A 21,499-nucleotide genomic window follows, 5' to 3' on the forward strand; every position below is an offset into this window, starting at 1 on the left:
TGGATGCTTCTGCACACATGGAGGTCGGGCTGCAGACACAGGCTGTGAGCAGGGACTGCAGCAGCCACGAATCCCTCCTCACGCTCCCCCGTTCCTCCGGAGCCCAGGGCCAAGCAGGAGAGGAGCGGGGCAGGTCTGCTAGGCGTAGGTCCAGGCGTCCCCAGAAGGCGTTAAGGTGGGTCCTGGTGAGGATGCTCCCAGGCAAGTGGACACCCCACTCAGATGACCCCAGCCAGAGCGCCCTCGTGTCCAGTCCCGTCCTGCACACACAAGCAGGATGTGTCATGCAGGGAACTTGCGTCCTGCGGGGGCGCCCCCATGTGCTCCGCCAGCAGTCTCTTGGCAGCCTGGGGGGAGCACTGCTGGGGGTGGCCCCACAGCGGGGTACATGGAGTTGGGAAAGCCAGGGCGGGTGGTACCAGGCTGTCCTCCCGAAGGCCAGCGTCCTGCACACATCTGGTGGAGAGCACCTCCTTCTCTTTGGAATTCCGCCACTTCATCCTTCTGTTCTGGAACCAAATTTTCACCTGTTGGCAAAATGATCAGATGGAAGGTCACTCATTCCCAGTAAGTTCTCCAGGGCACTCACACTGCGCTGGCTCTTACCATGCCCTCTACAGAACACTTTTTTTTTTTCAGATGCATTTATTTAGTAACAGAGGGAGAGAGACAGAGATCTTTCATTTGCTAATTTACTCCCCAGACCGCTGCAAGAGCCCGGGCTTGGCCAGTCCAAAGCCAGAAGTCCAGAGAACTTCATCCAGGTCTCCCCGAAGGTGCAGGACCCCAAGCACTCAGGCCACCTTCCGTTGCTTTCCCAGGCACATTCACAGGGAGCTGAGTCAGAAGCAGAGCTGTGAGGTGCTGACCACTACGCCACAGCACCAGCCCCACAGGGCACAGGAAGAGTCAGCCTCGCAGCCTTTGTGCCTGTTCCAGCATCTGAGCGATGGCTTGGGCGCTGAATTGCTCTCTGGATGTGGAGTTCTTAGCGCCTTAAAAAAAAATATCCTTCAAAACTGACTTGGCTCTTTTCATTCTCAATTATGAATGCTTTCATTTATCTGAGACAAGGAGCAGAGACAAACAGGCATACAGAGATCTCCCATCCACTGGCTTCCTCCCCAGACATCCCCAGCAGCAGCTGGCCTGGAGCTCAAGCCAGGTGCCCGACGTGCATGGCAGGCACCACGTTACCTGAGCCATCCTCACCGCTCCCCTGGGCCAGGAGGCCAGAGTCAGAAGCTAGAGATGGGGACTGGGCCCAGCACTCCACCGAGGACACATGCCTCTCTGCTGCTGGGCCGCTTCCTCGCTGCCCTGGGGTGCAAAGCTCTCGGGAACTGTTCACTCTGAGACGCTGTGCCCAGGAGTCATCGCAGCCACATGCTGGGCAGGATGAACTTTCTGATTTCACCCCTGCGGGAGCTGCCTCACACCAGGACACTGTGCTCAGGTCACTGACAAGGCATCCTGCCTCATCCAGCCCAGGCCCACACCTGCCCAGCTCAAGGGCCCAGGCTGCAGCCTGCAGCAGATCTGGGCAAGAGCTTCCAAGCCTAGAGGAAGGGTCGACTGCACAGAGGTTTAACACACAGCAGGCTTTACAACGATTCCAAGTCATGATCGCTGCCAGGATCCATCGAGCTACAGTAATCAGGGCCCACAGAAAACTGCTGTGATTAGGTGACAAGTACAAGGGCTGCTGGTCCCTGACTTCTTCACACTCCCTGAGCTCCTCTGTATCCACAGCGTGGGCCACCGTGCCTGGGAAGGCTCTGCCCACGGCTTGTGGACATCCAGAGGGAGGCTGACCTCCCCTGCTCCTCTCTGCTCCACCACACTCTCACCCCAACCGTGTAGTACCTTCCTACATGTACAGAAAAAAAAAAAAACCCACGAAGGGAACAATTCAGATTCAGGTGTATTGACCCTAGATGTCTCTCTCAGGTGGTCTTTGAAGATCTGCACAATAGTTTCTTTATTCCTTCAATTTGATTGGCAGTGTTGAAAGGGGGGCACAGAAACCAACCCCCACAAAGGAGATGACAGTGACCCTGGGCACAATGTCGTGAATGAAGCTTCCGCAACTCCGGGCCAGCACGCAAGGCACCCAGGATGCCGGGATCCAGTGCACACCAAGCCAGCTGCCTCCCGGCACTCCTGCGGCCCCCACGCAGCCCATGCTTCCCCTCCTGGCCACACCTGCGACTCCTTCAGCCCCAAGGTGGCAGCCAGCTTCTTCCGGTCAGCTTTGCTGATGTATTTCTGCTTCTGGAACATCTTCTCCAGCACCTTCCTCTGGTCCTCGGAGAACACAGCTCTTCGCAGGATGCCCCTGCGGGCTTTGGAGCTGGCGTCCTGCGTCAGGAGCGGCAGCACACTCTCCTCTCCTGGGGCGGGGAGGAAACAGAAGCCAAGCAGTGTCAGAGGAGAGAGGCCAGTCTGCTGACCCCAGAGCACACTGCAGCCGCCACTACTGGCCCGCCTGCCCCTCAGCTCCACCCACAACCTGGCGTGCCATGGCAGCATCCACGATCACAGAGCACTCAACACACAGCCAGTGATGTGAGCACACCGTTATCGCCAACTCTTCACGGAATGATTCCCTCAACATGTTTTGTTATTGTTGTTTGCAAACTCTGAATGCTTACCAATGGCAGGCCCCTTGCTCACATCCTAGGTGAAGTAAGACAGAAGTGTGCCATCGCCCCATTCACCTGTCAGCACCCCCAGGTGATGCAGCCTTCCTGAAGGGGCACATTGGGGGCAGGGGATAAGGGACCTAGCTGGGTACGGGATGCAGGGCCCAGCTTGCGCAGGCCAGCAGGTCAGATCTGAGCCCCAGAGGACGCTGGCTGCAGGCTCCGGGGACAGACACAGCTTTGTCTCAGTGGCCTTCCTGCATTATCCCAAGACCAGTCACCACACTCTGGGGGTGTCAGGCCCATGTCACTCACTCGGTCTCCCCTTCCCTGTCAAATAAATGAAAAAAAAACTCTTTAAAAATCGAAAAAAAAAAAACCCCAAAATGTAAGGAAATGTACATGGAAATAAGCCACTTGGTAACATTTCAAAGAATCATTATGAATGAGTTAGGAAGGTCAGACAACAGCAAGAATACTTAACAGTGTGATGTTTTTCTTTATCACCTAAAGATCCAGGGAGGAGGGGGAAGATAAAGTGCTCTGTTGTACTGTTTAACTCCTCAAACAGCCACAGCGGCCAAGGTCCCCCACGGGTGGCAGGTCACTCAAGCTCTGCCTCCCACAGGGAACATGAACAGGAAGCTGGAATTGAGGACCAGAGCCAAACACCAACCCTGAACACGGGGATGTGGCAAGCAGTTACACTGCCCACACCCTTCCTGCCAGGTCGGAATTAGGGAGAGCTCTTCCGTCCGCCGGCCAGCGCTGGGTCAGACCAAAGCCAGAATCCAGGAGCTTCTTCCCAGTCTCTCTCCATTGTGGCTGCAGTGGCCCAACACGTGGGCCATCCTCTGCTTTCCAAGAACCTAAGCAGGGAGCTCGATCTGAAGTGGAGCAGCCAGGACTCAAACCGGCATCCACACGGGATGCCAGTGCTTGAAGGTAGCAATTTGAGCTTGTTCTTGAAATGTGAACAGATTTCATGTACATGTTCCAGCTCACACCTAACTTCTTTCTTTCTTCTTTCTTTCTACTAAATCTTCTGTTTTGCTAATAAAACCCAATTTCTAGAATCAAGTCAGTTGCTAAGCACATATGCACGAAGCCATGAATTGATCTGCAACAGCCACATGCCACCACTTTCTAAAGCTTTTTATGTCACTTTCTTATGACACATAAGATCATGGCCATGCTCACAGCAAAGCAAAAACGCCAGAAAAAAAAATTAATAAGAATCAGGGCCCGACACAATAGCATAGCAGTTAAAGTTCTCGCCTTGAACACGTCGGGATCCCAAATGAGCACCGGTTCTAATTCCGGCAGCTCCACTTCCCATCCAGCTCCCTGCTTGTGGCCTGGGGAAGCAGTCGAGGACGGCCCAAGGCTTGGGACCCTGCACCCACATGGGAGACCCGGAGGAGGTTCCTGGCTCCTGGCTTCGGATCAGCAAAGCACCAGCTGTTGCAGTCACTTGGGGAGTGAATCATCAGACGGAAGAACTTGTCTCTCCTCTTCTCTGTATATCGGACTTTCCAATAAAAATTAAAAATAAAAATAAATTAATAAGAATCAAAAAAGTAAAAATAAGCAAAATAAGTTATTGTAGTATGATGGACAAACAGTTCCCATGATTGAATTCTAATCATCGTTTTATTTCCTAACAAAAACAGGCAAATGTTAGGGTGGTTTCTTCAAAGCGGGGACTAACCGTGCAGGCCACTGAGCTGTCACGGAGGGTCAACAAACAGAGATGAGTCCAGTCTGTCCTGCAGATGATCTCAGGCAGCCCTGTGCAGGAAGGTGAGCGCCGAGACCACCGTGCAGGGCATCCAGAACAGCCGGAGAAGCCATGGAGGTGCCCAGGGGGTGCTGCCCCAGACAGACCACAGCCCCAGCCACGGCCTGGAGGACAGCAAGCAGGCCAGAGGGACAGCGAAGTGAGTGAAGATAGGTGTGGGGCCAGTGGGGCCATGACTTCACACCACAGGGCACGGCCAGGGAGCACAGCAGAGATCAGAGGGCCTGGAGACCTCGTACCATCCGACACTGCCAGGGCGCGGCCAGGGAGCACAGCAGAGATCAGGGGGCCTGGAGACCTCGTACCATCCAACACTGCCAGGGCACGGCCAGGGAGCACAGCACAGATCAGGGGGCCTGGAGACCTCACACCACTGGGCACCACCAGGGCATGGCCAGGGATGCTGTCTGCATGATTACCATTTGGTCGGCCACAAAGAGCCTTGCCAGGAGCTGAGCCTGGAAGACAATCTGGTGTCCAGGTGGCTGGCTGTGTTCCAGGCAGGCAGCGAGGGGCAGCGAGGGGCAGTGGCCCTGGTGGGGCTGGCGGGATGAAGCATGGGGACTGAGGAGCTGCGGGCTGGGCTGGGGAATGCTATGAGGTGTGGGACACTTATCCTAAGTCATGCAGCCCTGGTGAACTTGATGTGAAATCTAACTCAACTGCTGTGGCAGCCCGAGCTCAAGGTGCTGCAAGCAAGCTCACAGGCCAGGGAGGATGGGTGGAGCCGCAGAGCAGGAGTGGGGGAGTGGCCTGGGCCTGGATGCACAGTCGGTCCAGCAGGAGGGCCTGTGCATCCCTCCCTCCAGTTTTGAGGCCTTGGGGCCTACAGCTCAGCTTGCCACACAGATATAACGACCACAGGGGAACACAGCTTCCTCCCCATTGGAAGATTCCAACATGGACACTGAATCCATATTTTTAAAAACTGCCTGCAGGGGCCAGTGCAATGCTGGCACAGCAATTAGTCCTTCACTGTGGCACTGGCATCTCAATGTGGGGACCAGTTTCGGCACTGGCTGCTTCACTTCTGATCGAGCTCCCTGCTGGCGTGCCCAGAGAACAGTGGGGAGCCCCCTGCACCCACATGCGAGGCCCGGAGGAAGCTTAAGCCTTCTGGCTCCTGGCTTTGGATCGACCAGGCTCTAGCAGCCACAGCTACTTGGGGAGTAAACCTGAGGACAGCTCTGTTTCTGCTCTCTGAGGGCCTCTGTCTGCGCCTGATTCCACAGCCCACGGCGCCCCAGCTGAGAGCAGTGAAGGACACAGGCCAGGAGGCACCAGCGCTTGTGGGCATACACCCTTGTTCTGCTGTGGAACACGGGAAGGCAGCCTGCACCCACGGTGGTCACAGCTACGCCCTCTCCCCTGCTGTCTGCCCCTGCAGCCTGGACACTGCCCACGGGAACGACTCTGTGCCTTGGGGTCTGGCGGGGAGGGGAGCACGGAGAACAGTTGCCCTCCAAGCCTCCCGCCCTCTCCCCCCCACCCCAAGGCAGGGAGTTTGTCACCAGCCAGGTGCTTCCTGCTCACCTTCCAGCACTCTGCTCCCGGCCGAGTCTCTCTCCTGCAGGCTGAGGCTCAGAAAAAGTCAAATTCAAGTTGGTACTTGAAGACAAAGCGATTGATTAGCCCATCTGCAGAATGAAGGCTCTTTTTTCCTGTTCCAGCTAGCTTCTCCACAAGCTGGTGCGAACAGCCCCAGGATGTCAAACCACCACAGGTTTCTGCACAAATTTTAATTTTGGCCAAAACATAACTCACCTTCCTTCTTTTGTACAATGGAAAGTAATCTTAAAGCCTCAGCGTAAAAAAATTGTTCTTAATAAAAAAAAAAAGAAAATCTAGTAAATATCTCAAATAAACGCCTTAGTGTGCAAATGAGAGGCTTATTAACTGTGCCCTGGTATCATGATTGCTTATACAAAATTCTTCACTGTCACCCTAATGCTGCTATTTCATTCTTTCTTCTGCCAGTACGGATAAATACTATAAAGAAGAACTGAGATTCATTTTTGAGTAGTCATGGCTCACATTGTAAGGCAGCCTCAGGAACCTCTAGACTGTTGTAAATGCCGACTGAAGGGGAGGCAAGCCAACCACAGAGGGATCTTTTTCTTTATTTTTAATTAATCATACATTTCATTGACTTGAGAGGCAGAGGCAAAGAGAGAGAGATAGAGCGAGATCTCCCACCTGCCAGTTCGCTCTCCCAACGCCCAGGACAGCCAGGGCTGAGCACGTGTAGCCATGCAACTTCCACCTTGTGCCAAGCTTAAGTTGGAACTCCACCTGGCTTACCAGGGAGTGGAAAGGACCCTGTCCCTTGAGCTGTCACTGCCTCTCCCAAGGTGTCCATCACAGGACTGGAACCCAGGACCCGAGCAGGATGCAGGCACCCCAGTCAGTGGCCAGAACACGCTGCCCCACGGCCAAACCAGGGCAGGGTCTTCTGTCCCTTGCCCATCTGCAGGGAAGCTGACCCGCACTGCCTGAGTGTGCACTTCGGAAGGCGGCGGCCTCCTCCCCAGGCCCACTCCAGGGCTCCGACTCCACAGGCAGAATCCACAGTGCCCCCAAGACACTGTGGAGCTACCCACAGCCTCCACCGGATGCTCTCACGGCAGAGATAAATGTCCCCTTAATTTGCACTGTGGTTTTCAATTACCCCCTGGCAGACCACCTTGAAGAGCAAGTAACAGGGTTCGCCACGGCTCCTATTTTCCTGTTTGCACTCAATGCATTCTGGTAAGTGGACAATTAATAGGTCACTCCCAAGACAGTGGTGAGTCAGTACGGTGACAGCCAGAACGGGCCCTGTGCCAGCGCCAGGCCCTCCTCCACTGGGCTCCAGCGCTCCGCCCCTTCAGGTGGAGGGGGCTCTAAGGAAGACGAGCTGGGGCGAGTCTATAAAGGTCGCTTCCATTCACAGCTGCGCTTTTCAGCTCAGCGCTTTAAATGCCGTCCAGAAAGCCGCCTGGAATGCCGGCCCCCGGGGAGAAAACACACAAAGGGCCGGCTTGACCCCTGCCCAGGCCCCCTCCATGTGAACCGGCTCCTAAGGTTCATCGGCGGAGTGAAAAATCGCGCTGAGGTCGCGTGTGGGTGAGGCAAGCCAAAGTGACGATTGGTCACGGGTCCGCTGCCCATTGTAGCGGGCCCCAGCCGTGTCAGGCGCCCTGTGGGAAAGTGCCGGCCCCTCCAGGGCTGCGCGGAGGCCTGCGTGCGGCTCATTAGCCGCCAGCATTTGCTGCCTCTCACTTGTCAGGGCACAGTGCCCGGAGCCAGGGCACAGAGCAAGAACAGCCACTGCGGTGGGATCCAGAGCGCAGCGCTGGGCACGTCCTGCTGCACTCCCACACACCCCTTCCTGCTGGGCACCGCGCTCCAAGGCAGCCTCCCCCGGCTCAGGCTGCTTCCCAGGAACTGGAATTCTGGAGGCGTCTGCGGACCCCGGGGTGAAGAACACGGGCGGTCGCTTCGCATCCTCGCCCTCTGGCTCGCCTCCCTGTCCCCGGTTGCGGCGCTGGCATTCGCCCCTCTGTCCAGGCTGCACTCCCTCGAACTCACCTCGGAACGTCATGGTTGAGATAGGAAGAGAGGAAAGGGCTGCTGTGACCGGCACACCACCAATTAGTCCTCCCACCCCATCCCTCACCAGGACACTAAAGCCGACCGCTCCGGTTCACAGAGGCAGCCAGGCATTGCTGATGAAGCATGAAGACTTACTTGGAAAAGCGGCGGGGGGCACGGGGCGTCGACAGGACCCACCGCAGCACGTGGAGCAGAAGGCAGGGGCGCCCATGAGGAAGGGCTTCGAAGGCGCTGCGGAGGAAGCAGGCGGGGGCGAGGGGGGGCACAGTTAGCCGCTACTCAACACTCCCACTGCAGGACTGCAGCCCCCTCCGCACCCCCAGGGAGGATACTTGTGCAAAATGACTCTGCGCATGCTCTGGTCACAGTCATCTCAGAGTGGCCTCCGGGCTTCAAGGAGCTGGGCAAAGGATTTGATGGGATGTGCAAGATGTGGGGCAGGCTTACTGCTGCATTTTCCATGTGGTTGGCATGGGCACAGAACAGAGGCAAAGCCTGTGGGTTACAGCACCTCGTTCAAGGGCAGTAGCATGGCAAGGAGAGTGCCTGGTACCTGCAGGCGCAGAGCCCTGAACCCTACTGGCGCCACTGAGGACCTGAACGGTTCACCTAAATGGAGTTTACATAGACTCACAAGGCTAGGGAACGCACATCCAACAGCATAGCATTGTGTACTCTGCTTACCATGAGACAAATACAATACTATATGCTCGAGCTTCACTTGTTTCTTTACATTTTATTTATTTATTGGAAAGGCAGATTTATAGAGAGTGAGGAACAGAATGACTGCCATCCTCTGGCTCGCTGCGCAGATGGCTGCAGAGAAGAACAGAGCTGCCCGCACTTGGGACCCTGGTGCCTGCAGGCGAAGGTCAGCCGGCTGAGCTATCGCACTTAAAGAGATAATGCCACGCCACTGCCCACATTTCCAGATTTCTCATGTTGGGAACAATACATGGTTATAACAAAAACAAGAGAACAAAAAGGGTGTTTGAGGTTTGAGAATCATATTTTGCCTCAGGAAGTCCAGCACCCTGAACACCCCACTCATATCTGTGGCACAGGAATTCCCGTCCATGCCCTGTCCACTGCCCTGTGCTGCTCCAGAATGTCCAAGGATGCCCACACGGGTGCCCAGGAAGCACGTAGACACACGTGCAGGTCTCATGGTCGTCAGACATTGTTCTGAAACCAGCACAGAAATGCTCGTTCAGCTTGAAGCTCAGCTGCGAACTGCCCAGTGAGGCCATCACCAAGGACAGCACTTCGTGCGCGGCAGGCCTGGCACTGGGCATGGACCATCAGCACCAGGGGCTTCTCACCACACAGCTCTTGCTCTCCCACAATCTAAACGTTCACAAAGTTCCTAGTAACACAGCCAGCAGTCTCTGCAACAGAAACGGGAGCCTTCCTGGGTCCTCCTACAGAGCGAGTGACATCAAGAATCCGGCGTGCCACAGTGCCTGGCTAAGCCCGAACACCTTCCCTCGCACAGGACCTAGAAGCCTACAACATGCCCGGAAGATAAGGGATTTTACTCTCCTCACTTGTATTCACTCGTTTCCTTTTCCAACCGCATAAGGACAGGTTGTTCTGATGTCACTGCACACCTTTTGGAAGAACCCAGTCACTTCAGACTTAGCTACAATCAGTTGACAAGCATCTGCTTATTTTCATCATTTTCTTTAAAGACTGTGCTAAAATAGGTACACTGCCTAATAACTTCACACGAGCCCACGGTCACAAGTAATTATAAATGCAGTTTTCTCTTGTAACACAACAGAACGCAGTATTCGTTTGTTTTTCAGCATTTGATACCTGAGCCTTTAGAAGAGTATAGCGCTTAAACTCTGTGTTACAGTGTGCTAAGTAAAGGTTTGAAAGAGAGACTCACCTGCAACTGAGAAATGTCTATCCCGTGGCTGCACGGTCACCAGCAGTTCTGATACTATGAGACCGTCGTACAAAGGGCACCTCATCTCTCTTGAATTACCATTGTACAGTATGGTGTGATTTGGGGAGATTTAAGTTTTCATTACTGCTATGAATATATGAAGTACTTTGAAAAATGGAAGCATATTTCTGAGCACAAAAGTTGCTGCCTTGGGCCCGGCGCGGTGGCGCAAGTGGTTAAGGTCCTCGCCTAGCACGCCCGGGATCCCATATGGGCGCCGGTTCTAATCCCGGCAGCCCCGCTTCCCTTCCAGCTCCCTGCCTGTGGCCTGGGAAAGCAGTCGAGGACGGCCCAAAGCTTTGGGAACCTGCACCCACGTGGGAGACCCGGAAGAGGCTCCTGGCTTCGGATCGGCATAGTATCGGCCCGTTGCGCTCACTTGGGGAGTGAATCATCGGACGGAAGATCTTCCTCTCTGTCTCTCCTCTCTGTATATCCGCCTTTCCAATGAAAAAAAAATAATAAAAATAAATCTTTAAAAAAAAAAAAAAAAAAAGTTGCTGCCTAGAAATACCAAATAAAACATTGGTTTGGCAGTTTTGTTTCCTTGTTTTTGTTTTGTTTTTGCTCAACATAGTGCATTAAAAAATAAAATCATACACCAGCAACAACACATTAAAATAGTGCAAGGTGCAAAGTATCCCATTTTAGTAAAAAATATTTCTTGGTCTAGCTGCACGGTCCTAATTATTGGAAAAGAAAGGATAAGATACAGCTTACTTGAGGCAGTGTCAAATACACTGTGGTCTGCAGATGCCAACCCTAACATGAAATTTAGCAAGAAAAGGTTGCACTTCAACAGTCCTAGATCATTGTATACTGTCTAAATACAGGAAAGTTATAATTACCTAAAAAACTAATAAACACGACCCACAGTGACAGTTCTATCCTTAACTGAAGAACTGGCTCTTCACGTCTGTCACATAGGGTTTCTTCATGTTTTAGACCACCGCTGTGAGGCCAGCATCGTGGCACAGCAAAAACTTCCACCACTGAGACATCCACACCCCCGTGGACACTGGTCCACGTCCCACTGCTCCATGTCTGAGCCAGCTGCTAACACATCTGGAAAGCAGCAGATGGCCCTGCACTCATGTGGGATCCTGGAAGAAGCTCCTAGCTTCAGCCTGGCCCAGCCCTGGCCACTGCAGCCATCTGGAGAGTGAACCAGTGGATGGGAGATTCCCTTCCCACAACCCTGCCTATAACTGTTTACAGTAAGTAAGCAAATCTTTTTTAAAAATCACCTCTATGACACACACATTGACACAGAAGACTGATCAATTCCTGATTGCTATCCATAAATGCACTTGATCTAAGATAGCTCTTGCAAAATCACTGTGCCATTCCGTTTAAGCGTCTCCTTTTCTGCCCCTCACCCTTCTTGTGCCTACTAGGATGTCAGGCAAACACCGGCCTGCTGGGATATGACAGGAAGTCAGCGCTCTCTCTCAAAGCAATGAGCAACAAAGAAACTCAAAACTCAGGAAAACGAAGTGAGCCCCTAAAAGCACACTCAGCACGCAGTAGCCAATGAGGCTTCACTCAGGGCCAGGCGAGCAGAGACCCCAGCAGTGCTGTCCAGGGGCAGCCCCTCCTCATCCACCACACTGGCAGGGTCCTGAGCAGGCCCTGGAAGCAGACGCGAGGGAGGCTCACAATGCGTCCAGCCTGGAGCTGGCTGGTGCCAAAGGCAAGGAACAGACAGCAAGACACAGACTGTGACTGTCCTGGCAAAGGTGAAGCGGGGAAGACTGGCTCTGAGGCTCAGGGGCCTCACATGGAGACTGCAGCTGGAGGACAGATACAGCTTCCAGGATTGCCCCTCCTGTGGCAGACCGCACGTGGGCCAGGGGCCATGGCACAGCACTGCGCTCTAGGACACGGCAGGGCAAGTCAGAACTCATATACACCAACATGCCTGGCTACCAGCCTTTGTGGCCAACTGCTGCACATTCCCAACCAAACAACTCGAGATATCCAGACCTCAAGTGGGGCAGCCTGAGCCCAGTGAGGAAAATCACACGTCCACTGAAAACATCTTAACTCGCCACACTGGGGCACCGTACATCCTAACTCATCTGAAGACCTAACTGCTTGAGCCCCTGCCCCCGCAGAGACACCGCACACAGTTCCCGACTCCCAGCTTCGGCCTGGCCCAACCCATCCACTGCAGCCAACTGGGAAGTGAAGCAGCAGATGGAAGGTCCCTCTCTCTCTAACCCCCCTTTCAAATAAATAAAATAAATCTTTTCTTAGAAAAAACCCCTTCTGATTACTTAGACTATTTCATGAAAATGGGGAACGCATAGCCTGCTTAGAGGCGACTCAGTCCAGCGTTGATAAAGTAATCCCATATGGGATCCTGGCATGTGCACAGCCAGGTCCTAGCCACACCCTCCTGCCCTGAGAGCCACATGGGTTACAGCTCCCCCAGCAAGCAGCTACTGCCCTGTGAGATCCCAGTCAGAACTGCCCAGCTGAGCGGATGACAAGCTGCTGGAGATGAGAGCCAGTGTTCCTTTCGGCCACTGGGTTTGGGAGTGATTTCTCAGACAGTAACACCCCTGAAACCAATGCTTCCAGCACCTTCCATGCCTTATCAAATTTATCCATGAGTTTTTGAAAAGCCAGATGCAGACCCTAACTCTGTTCACGTCTTACAATAAAGAAGCAAAGGCCCAAGCAGGTTGTGTGAAATGGTTTGAAGTTGGACAGTCAGCAATGTAAAGACCTTAACTTTGTATTTACACTTCAAAGGTACAGAAATGTGGCAAGACCAGTGCACAGAAGCATACAGTAGCTTCCCATCCGCCCGGCTGCCCACTTGGCTCTGCAGCAGCCTCCTCCGGACGTGCCTGGATCTGCCCCCTGGGTGACTCCCTGCCTCTTCAGCTGCGTCACAGCAAGGACAGTCCTGGGGACTTGCACCCACGTCACCACTGCCTGCTGCACTGCTGACAGTCACTTGAGAAGAACAGGGGGAGGCCAGCATGGCAGGGTGCCTGAACACATGCGAGAGGAGACAAAACCCACCTCACTGCCACATCTTCATGAACAAGCAAGCAATGAACTATCCGGCAACAAACACCAAAAAAACTCAAACCACTTTCCTTTCATTATCATTTCTTTTTCCTTTTCTGAAAGAAAAGTCTAAAATGTTTGGAAGGCTTTTTGATCTTTGACTTCAGAGAGAATTTTAGTGCCCCACGCTTACTGCCCGCAGAGTGCGCCCCGAAAGAGAGCACACAGCTGCCTAAGCGGACATGATCAGTCAGGGTGACTGTATAAGTGATGCATCGTTCGGCAACGCCAAGTTCAGCGCTGACTGCAGGCTGAAACGATGAAAGGGAGAGGTTTCATTAAAAGTGGAAACATTACTGCAAGTAAAATAAAATATTCTGGAATAAAATATACAAGGATCTGGTAAGCATATTAGGTGTTAGGGCAAAACTCCAATTTCTTACCAAGAGTCCAAAACAGAACATGATCTAATGAAGTCTTAAATGAGGAGTCTAACAAGCATGCCTAGATAAAAATCACATTGTTCAGTTTTACAAGGTTGCCCTGTTATTCCTGCCAGACTCCAGGTGCATTTGAATGTAAACTTAGTTAAGCTGACTTTAAAATTGCGTACTTTCATTGAGTACAAAGAGAAAAAAAAGAAAATTCGAACATATAGAGTCTCCCCTCACCCAGGATGAAGTGGGCAAATGGGCAGCCAGGACCACAAACCAAGTCCCGGGGAGATGTTGCAACACTGGCTTCTAAGGTTGCGGGCACCCTCGTCATCAGCAGGAAGGAGGCCAGAATCGCACTGGCCCAAAGCACGGAATCATGCTGAAGACCAGCTCACTGAAGGCCAGCTCTGCAGACCCCGGTCCTGACGGCTCCTCTAGGTGGCCCACCAGACAGCATCACCAGCACTCCCAGCCCTGAGCTGACAGCCCCTACAGCTCAGTCCGCACATGTCCATGGGTCAACTTCCGAGCATTCAAACCACTGCCCCTCTTAAAATAACCTCAAATCCCTAACGGGAATCAAGGTTAAGTGGAAAGTTCTACAACGCTCCTACTTGCCTGCTACCTCACTCCCATTTTATGACCAAACCGCACACAGTTTCAATAGGCGCTGCCAGGAACCAGTGCTGTGGCTCGGAGGGCTGTCCCGGCCTGCAGCTCCGACATCCCAGAGCTCCAGTCCCAGTCCTGGCTGCTCTGCCTCTGATCCAGCTTCCTGTTAAGGTGCCTGGAAAGGCAGCAGAGGACAGCCCAGGTACACGGAGCTCTGCTACCACCGCACGGGGCCCCTACATGCACTTCCTGGTTTGAGTTTGGCCTGGTCCAGCCTTGACTGTTGGGGTCATTTGCAGAATGAACTCCATGAATGAGATATTTTTTTTTCCCTCCCACTTTCCCTCTCCTTCTCTCTCCCTCCCTTGTTTCTTTCTTTCTTCCCTTTCTTTTTCTCCCTCCCTTTCCCTCTCAAATAAATGGAAAATATATATTTCTAAAATAGACTTTAACACTCAGCTTCCTGTAGCACTGGGGGGAAGCCTGTGACGACACCTGAGGACTCAGTGCATGCCCTCTGCTACACTGTGCTTGATTCTGCAAGGGGCGTGGCACACTCAGCACCCAGAAAAGAGCCTTCCAGGTGGTTCTGCAGCTCCTGGAACCTGCAGCTGCCCACCAACTGGCAGACTATGCAGTTTGTTCACAGCTGACTGCTCACAAACTGCACACAGGCTAGCCACGTGCTAACTTCAAGATATGTGAGCAGACTGCAAAGACAAAATAAAATAGAGATACAGTAAGAATCCTGTTCTGGTATTACCTACAAATTCCACCCAGGATTACTGTGCCTGTCCCTCCCTCACGGGGGAATCTGTATACCTTGGAGGGGGAGGAGAAGCCACAGAGCAAAGGTGCCACCGGGCTGGGCAGCCGACAGGAGCCCGCACCCACTGCAGTACCGGCAGCGAAACACAGCCCAGGTGGGATGCCGGAAAGCCTCCCTCCGCCACAGCTCACTCTGCCTGAGGACCTTTAGCTCATGCATCCCGCAGGAATACCAGGGGTCCTGCCTTCCTCCTGCAGCACGGGGAGTACAAGCGACAACACCCTCTTTCTATGGCACTTTCTAAATGGCCTGAAGCAATAAAAAGTATTTGAAAATAAGATGCTGTGTACCATCTATTCTGAAGTACATCACTGGGGAACCGCACACACTCCTGAAACATGAGGCACTCAGACTGCGTGGCCTTTTGCATGTCAACACATGCTCTGACTATCCCGCCTCGGCAAGGCACTTTCCAAAGGAGGATGACAGTGACCTTCCAGAAGCTTCTGCTGCCCACTACCACCCTGCCCAGGTCCAGGACACTGGATTTCCAGATGCAGCCAACAGGCCCCTTCTTGCCCCTTCTGTGTTTGCAGCCGCACGTGCACTGACCTGCTCCTTCTTCTCCACTCAGGTCCCACACCCAGCAGTTCTCAGGAATGAGGCTCTGCCAAGGGCACTCTCAGCCCACAACCCTTTCACTGCCAGGACCAGGAACCAGCATCCTTCCTGGGGGCATCCCTCCTTGCTCTCCCATGGGCATGAAAAGAACTTACAGTAGCTGCTGCAAGACTTGAGGCCATTTCTCTTTCTCTTCCCTTGGCCCCCAGGTGCTTAATGCTTTCGAACAGAAACAAAATCACCAAGTCAAACATTGACTTCCTTCACAGGCAAGCACCAGCAGCCTAGTCCTGTCCCGTTACTTTAAAAAGCTGAGAGCTGTGACAGCCACCAGCAACCTGTTGCACAGAGCAGAGCCCGAAACCTGAGCAGCCACAGACCTGGTTCTGCAACTGTGCTGATGGCTCTGATCAGATCTGACACCTGCAGCATGAATAAAGTGTTCGGCTTGACGGAAGGTGAGAAAACAAGCCAGGGGTGCCTTGCCTGCTCCACCCATGCACTGAACAGTAACTATGGTCCAATTTAACATTTCCACTGACGCTTGAGCACACTGAACATGGGGGCGGGGAGTGGGCTACTAAGAGGCCGAACTTACTAGAATCTCTACCTGTGACCCACTCTTGGCCAGTGTCTCAGGGATTAGAACTGGCAACTCGCCAATGTGTCAGACACACATTTCTGAAAACCTAGAATCCCCACCTCTTCTGCCCTCCAGCCAGCGCCTTCCACCATCGCCACCTCACCTACTTCTAGGGACCAGGTCACGTAGCTGGCCACCACTTCACACTTAGAATCGCATGCCTATTGTAAGGCAAGGCTCCCTCACTGCTACACGGCGAGGCAGAGGCTACATCTTGGTTACATTGTAAGAACAGGTGAAGGGAAACCCTGGCTCCGACAGTCTGCGGCAGGCTCCCACGGAGTTCGGGCTTCTTCTATCTTTCTTTCTAGTTTGGAAAATTAGACGCATGCTTTACAAAAATCATCTTCTAAAACAATCTTTGTTTGGAAAAAAAAAAAAACTGACTTAAGCGACAGCAAATTTTCACTGATGCCGGAAAAGTTCAGAAAAAGAAACACTTAGATTGTACTAATAGACTTCAAGGGAAATATAAATTCTTATGCCTTCTTAATTGTGTCTTTCTTATACCCTCTTAATAAATTTTATATATCTTAATCTAAAACTCAAATTTTCATTTAGACACTTTAATAACTTCTCAAATGAAAACATCGGTGGACAAATCTTTACGTATTAATTGCAACATAGTTAATGATATGAATAGCTCTATAAAATTATTTTTGAGGGCTACTGGGCTACCTGCAATTGATGCAAATACTACCTATTTCATTTCAATCTGTGAGATCTGAGGTTCGGAGTGGGTGCTCATGGATCAGTAGCCAGCCGCTCACAGGCAGAGTAAGAATCCTGCAGACGCAGTGTTGAAGCACCCACAAAGACAAACCACCGAAGCCGGCGTCACCAAGCTTCACCCCAGACGCGCTCTGTGAGCAGCCCAGCATGGGCTGCCGGCCCTGTGCAACTTCCCACGGGAGCCGCGACGGCAAACCACCCAGCACGCAGGGGACCCGGGCTCCCCTCAAACATGTCTGTTCAATTCCGTCGGAAACTACTTCCAGCTGAAAGGCCGGAACAGTTTCTCAACACGCTCAATACTATGAGGCCATTAGCAAAACACTGGACCCGGCAGCTTGCTGGGACAATGGACACTGCTGAAAAAGCATCTATTAGTCATTCTAGACAAACTCATCAGGAGTAAAAGAATGACCTAAGACCGTCTCAGGACACAGCTCACGAGAAAGAGACAGAGAGAAAGATAACCCAAAGACTCCCTGTGTTTGAATCTGGAGAACCTTCCCCTGGGCTTCTCGGCGCGTGGGAGGCAAGGACCAAAACAAGCCCGAGCAGCCTCGCTCTTAGCTCCCCTTGCCTGCTGCACCTCCTACAGCGATGGTTTCCTGGCTCAGTTTGGGGGCAAAACACGCGGCCTTCCTGCGCGACTCCCAGAGCGGCTGCCACTGTCGCAGTCCCCGGGGCTCTTGCCCAAGGAGGGCCGAGCGCGCAGCTCCCCCGGCCCGGCCGCTCCTGAGGTGCCCGGCCCCGGGCAGGGGCGGCAGACGTGGGGAAGTCTTCCCCGTGGGCCGGCAAGGCCCAGGTCACGGCAGCCCTGCCCCTCCCCGGCACAACGCAGACGGGTGCGAGGTGGCGGGCAGGCGCCCTCCAAGGGGCTCCCCGAAGGCGCCGGGCTCCGCTCGGGCGGGCGGGCGGCTCACCTGGCGCTGGAGGCTGGAGGGCGCCGTCTCGGTCCTCCGGAGCCCGGCCCGGCAGCCTCGCGCCGTCCGCGGAGGGGCTGAGCCCCGGAAAGGCCCAGCGCGGGCCGTAGGGCGCCCCGGCGGGGCACAGCTTCAGCGGGACCGGGCTGGCGGGCAGGGCCCGGGGGGCGCCCGCGCCGTGGGGCGGTGGAGGCGGCTGTCCGAGCATCGGAGCGCCGCCTGCGCGCAGCAAGTTCTCGATCAGAAAACTCCTGCCCAGGTGGCCCACGGCCGGCGCCGCGGGAAGGCCGAGGAGCACCGAGGGCGCCACCGCGTCCCAGTAGGCGCCGGCGTGGGCCGCCACGGCGCTGGGCAGCATCGCGCGGCGCCCGGCTGCCGCACGCCCGGACCCCGAGCCGCGCCGGGCCGCCGTCTCCCGCAGGGCTGAGCGCGCCGGGAGGAGGGCGCGGGGAGGGCGGGAACGGCGTTATTTATCGGCCCGGGGCGGTTTTGGAGGGGGTGGGCGGAGTGGGGCTGGCGGAGCGGGGGTGCGCCAGAGATGGGGTCTCTCCCGCTCGCAGCGTGGGTGCGGGCGGTTGCAGGTTGGGGTTTTGGTTTGTTTTCTTTTTCCCAGAAGGGTGGAAGGTGTGTCTTGCCCATCCATTCACATCCGCCGGATCGCGAAGCCGGGCCAACCGTGAGGGCCGCCCCAAGAGTCCATAGGGTGGCCAGGATGGGGACTCGCGGCAGGAGGAGGGGCGTGGAGGCCCCGGGCGCGCTGGGCTCTCTCCGCGTCCACCTGTTGTCGGCGCGGCTGAATGCCGCTGTGGCACGCGACCTCTGTGTGAGACGTCACCTTTTAAGAACAGTTGGCGCTCTGACTGAGGTCCCTCCGCTCTGAGAGCTAAGGTGGACCTTTCGGGACTTGTTTCCACGACTTGGTGACCTGATCCCAGAGACGAAGGATGCTGGCGAGAGCCCTTGGCGCCTGCACGTGGAAAGGCAGGCTCTCGGGAGGTCCGACCTGGAGGGGACAGGCCGGGAAGAAGCCCCTGTGTGCGCAGTGGGCACACCCGATAGGGGGGCTTTAAGGGATGTGCTGGGTCACGTGGGACTGCACCGGCTGCTTTGCTCCCCCGGTGTCCACCGATTTTAACGTGATGAGCAGTTTGCTAAGAAACAATTGGTCAGATGAAGAAGCATAGAGAAGTGGACAAGTAGATGTTAAAAGGTATCCTTTTAAAGATTTATTCATGGGCCCGGGCGGTTGCCTAGTGGCTAAGGTCCTCTCCTTACAAGCACCAGGATCCCATAAGGGCACTGGTTCTAATCCCAGCGGCCCTGCTTCCCATCCAGCTCCCTACTTGTGGCCTGGGACAGTAGTAGAGAATGGCCCAAAGCCTTGGGAACCTGGAAGAGGCTCCACTCTCCTGGCTTCAGATCAGCTCAGCTCTAGCTGTTTTGGCCGCTTGAGGCGTAAACCAGTGGATGGAAGATCTTTCTTTCTGTCTCTGCTCCTCTGTGTACATCTGACTTTCCAATAAAAATAAATCAAAAAGAAAAAAAATTTATTCATTTGTTTTGATAGTCAGAGAGGGCAAGATCTGTACTCTGGTCCCCTTTCCAGATGACCTCAACTTAGGCCATCTTATGCTGCTTTCCCAGGCCGATAGCAGGGAGCTGGATGGGAAGTGGGAAAGCTGGGACTCTAATTGGAGCCCAAATGAGATCCCCACACCGCAGGTGGAGGCTTTAGCCACTATGCCACAGCACCCACCCTAAAACTGCTTCTGACCACAGGAAACTTTAAGAGCTTCTCACCTTGGAAAACCAGCAGGGCTCTTTAAATGTTCGTGGGGAATGTGTATCACAGGAAAAAGAAAGTATGCATGGATTTCAAAGTGTTCACACCAAATCAATGTATCTGCCCATCACATTGTCCTCAAGCCATGGGTGCTGACACCGTGGCTTCTCTGCTGATACTTGGCATTATTCTCCAAACTTAGACTCATCAATTTGATAAGGCCTTTTAAGGATTCTGCAAAACTCGGGGTCACGTGTTTGGTTTCCTTTTTACTCTGAGAATAATTTGGCTTCTGGCTTCAGCTTGCTTAGGAGACGCAGGAGCTGCGTGAGTGCGATGGTTTGGTTTCATCAGCACTAGCTCTGTCCGTAGCTTGGGGAAGGTCCGACCTTGCCAAAAGGAGCCCAGGTAAAGTGTTTGACCTTATTTTACACTGTGAAGGGCATTTCTTCCACCTCGTACTGAGCAGCAGGAAGTGGGCGCCTCTATTCCAGCACCTGCTAGCTGAATGTGCAGACCAACAGTGGTCCCGGGCACAGGAAAGAGGGCAGCGGTGCCATCCCTGCCTGGTGTGGACAGAAAACAAGGACCCTCTGGGAAAGGTCCTCTGACTCGGACGGAAACGTCTGGGTGAGTCCCTTGGGGTTGGCAGCTGGGGCTGGGAAGTGAAGCAGGCACCCCTGGGATGACAGGGAAGGGACAGACGGGATGGTGGTGGCTGTCGTCCCATGGCATAGTCACTGTATGGCCCCCATACCGACGCCCAGCTGGTGCAGCGCTAGGCACTTGGTGCATATCCATGCACTGTGCATCACACACTAAGAGAAGGTCGCCACTGATGGGCCCAGTGCCCCTGAAGGAACACACAGAGTGTCAGTAATTGTCCTACGCCCAACCGACAGCCCCAGTGGGAAGACCAAGTCCTCACTCTTAAGCATGGAGCCCAGCTCTCTCCCTGCTCCTGAACTTGGTCCCACGCTGGCTCCTGAGCTCTTGGTGAAGCAGAAAAAAAAGAAAGTAGGTTTGAAACTCCTCTACCTGGCTCATCAGCTGCTTGTGCAGAGGGGTTTCTCTGAGTCCCTTGTGTCCCTGCCTGTTGGACTCTGGGCCTGGCTGTGTGACTTGTGGCGGCCTGGGACAAGCACTTGGGCATGTACACCTCCTTCTGTGGACTCCTGCAGCTCCTGTGGGGGCAACGTTGGGGCCACCAAGGACCAAGAGGCTAAAAGGAGCTGAGCCAGAGCATCCCGGGATCCCAGCTGAGCAGCCCCGGAGCTCCTGAGAAATGAACAAGTCCTTGAGGTGAAGAAGCTGGACACTCGGAAGTCACTTACCTGTGTTGATTACCATTTCCGTGTTGGTAAAAGGATTTCATCCCTGTGCATACAGCTGTTACAAGGTCTAAACGGGATGATGCATTCACAGTGTTGTGCTCATTCGGTGCCATCTGAAAGGGAATTGAGTGTGATCACTACTAATGTGAGGTTAAAGATGAGGGTCCCTGCTGAGAAGGAGGCCAAGGGGGCAGGGCCACTTGAGTGAGCAGAGGGGACTGGGCGGGGCAGGGGGGTCTGCAGGAACCACTCTGCATGGCACTGCAGAGCTGCTATGATCTACTGGAATCAATGAGGAAGACAAGATACGCAAAAGCCATTTCGTTGCAGATCTTCAAAGACCATGTGGCCTGTGGTGATCCTAAAAGAATGTCCCAAAATGGAACATGTCAGGGTCACATGGAGCAGAACTAAGAGAGCAGGTGGTATGGGACAGGAGGAGGAGCGTGCAGGGATGGGAGAGGGCCCGCAAACCTGCTGACAGGCTGCAGAAGTGGGTGGCATCGTGTCCAGAGGGAGTGGCCCTGTGTGTCTTTTAGAAAGGCAACTCCTGTTGTGACGTGGAGACCACCTTCAGATCTGAAGACACCAACTGGCACGCAGTGCAGTGACTCGGGCAAGATCCCTGTG

The 21,499-nt window shown here is 54.0% G+C and overlaps 1 protein-coding gene across 1 annotated transcript; it reads right to left on the bottom strand.

Annotated features, from left to right (window-relative positions):
• Positions 1 to 218: 218 nt before the first annotated feature.
• Positions 219 to 18,116, bottom strand: DBX2 (developing brain homeobox 2). The gene is made up of 4 exons (XM_040978975.1): positions 17,753 to 18,116; positions 8,176 to 8,271; positions 2,206 to 2,393; positions 219 to 527 (listed from the first exon to the last, which is right to left on the bottom strand). Exons 1-4 carry the CDS (start codon positions 18,108 to 18,110, stop codon positions 219 to 221), a joined length of 951 nt encoding a protein of 316 aa, XP_040834909.1. The 5' UTR covers positions 18,111 to 18,116.
• Positions 18,117 to 21,499: the final 3,383 nt, after the last annotated feature.

The sequence above is a fragment of the Ochotona curzoniae genome, unplaced genomic scaffold (genome assembly GCF_017591425.1).
Source record: "Ochotona curzoniae isolate NIBS_2020 unplaced genomic scaffold, NIBS_Ocur_1.0 contig_2927, whole genome shotgun sequence".
In the NCBI taxonomy this organism is placed as follows: domain Eukaryota; kingdom Metazoa; phylum Chordata; class Mammalia; order Lagomorpha; family Ochotonidae; genus Ochotona; species Ochotona curzoniae.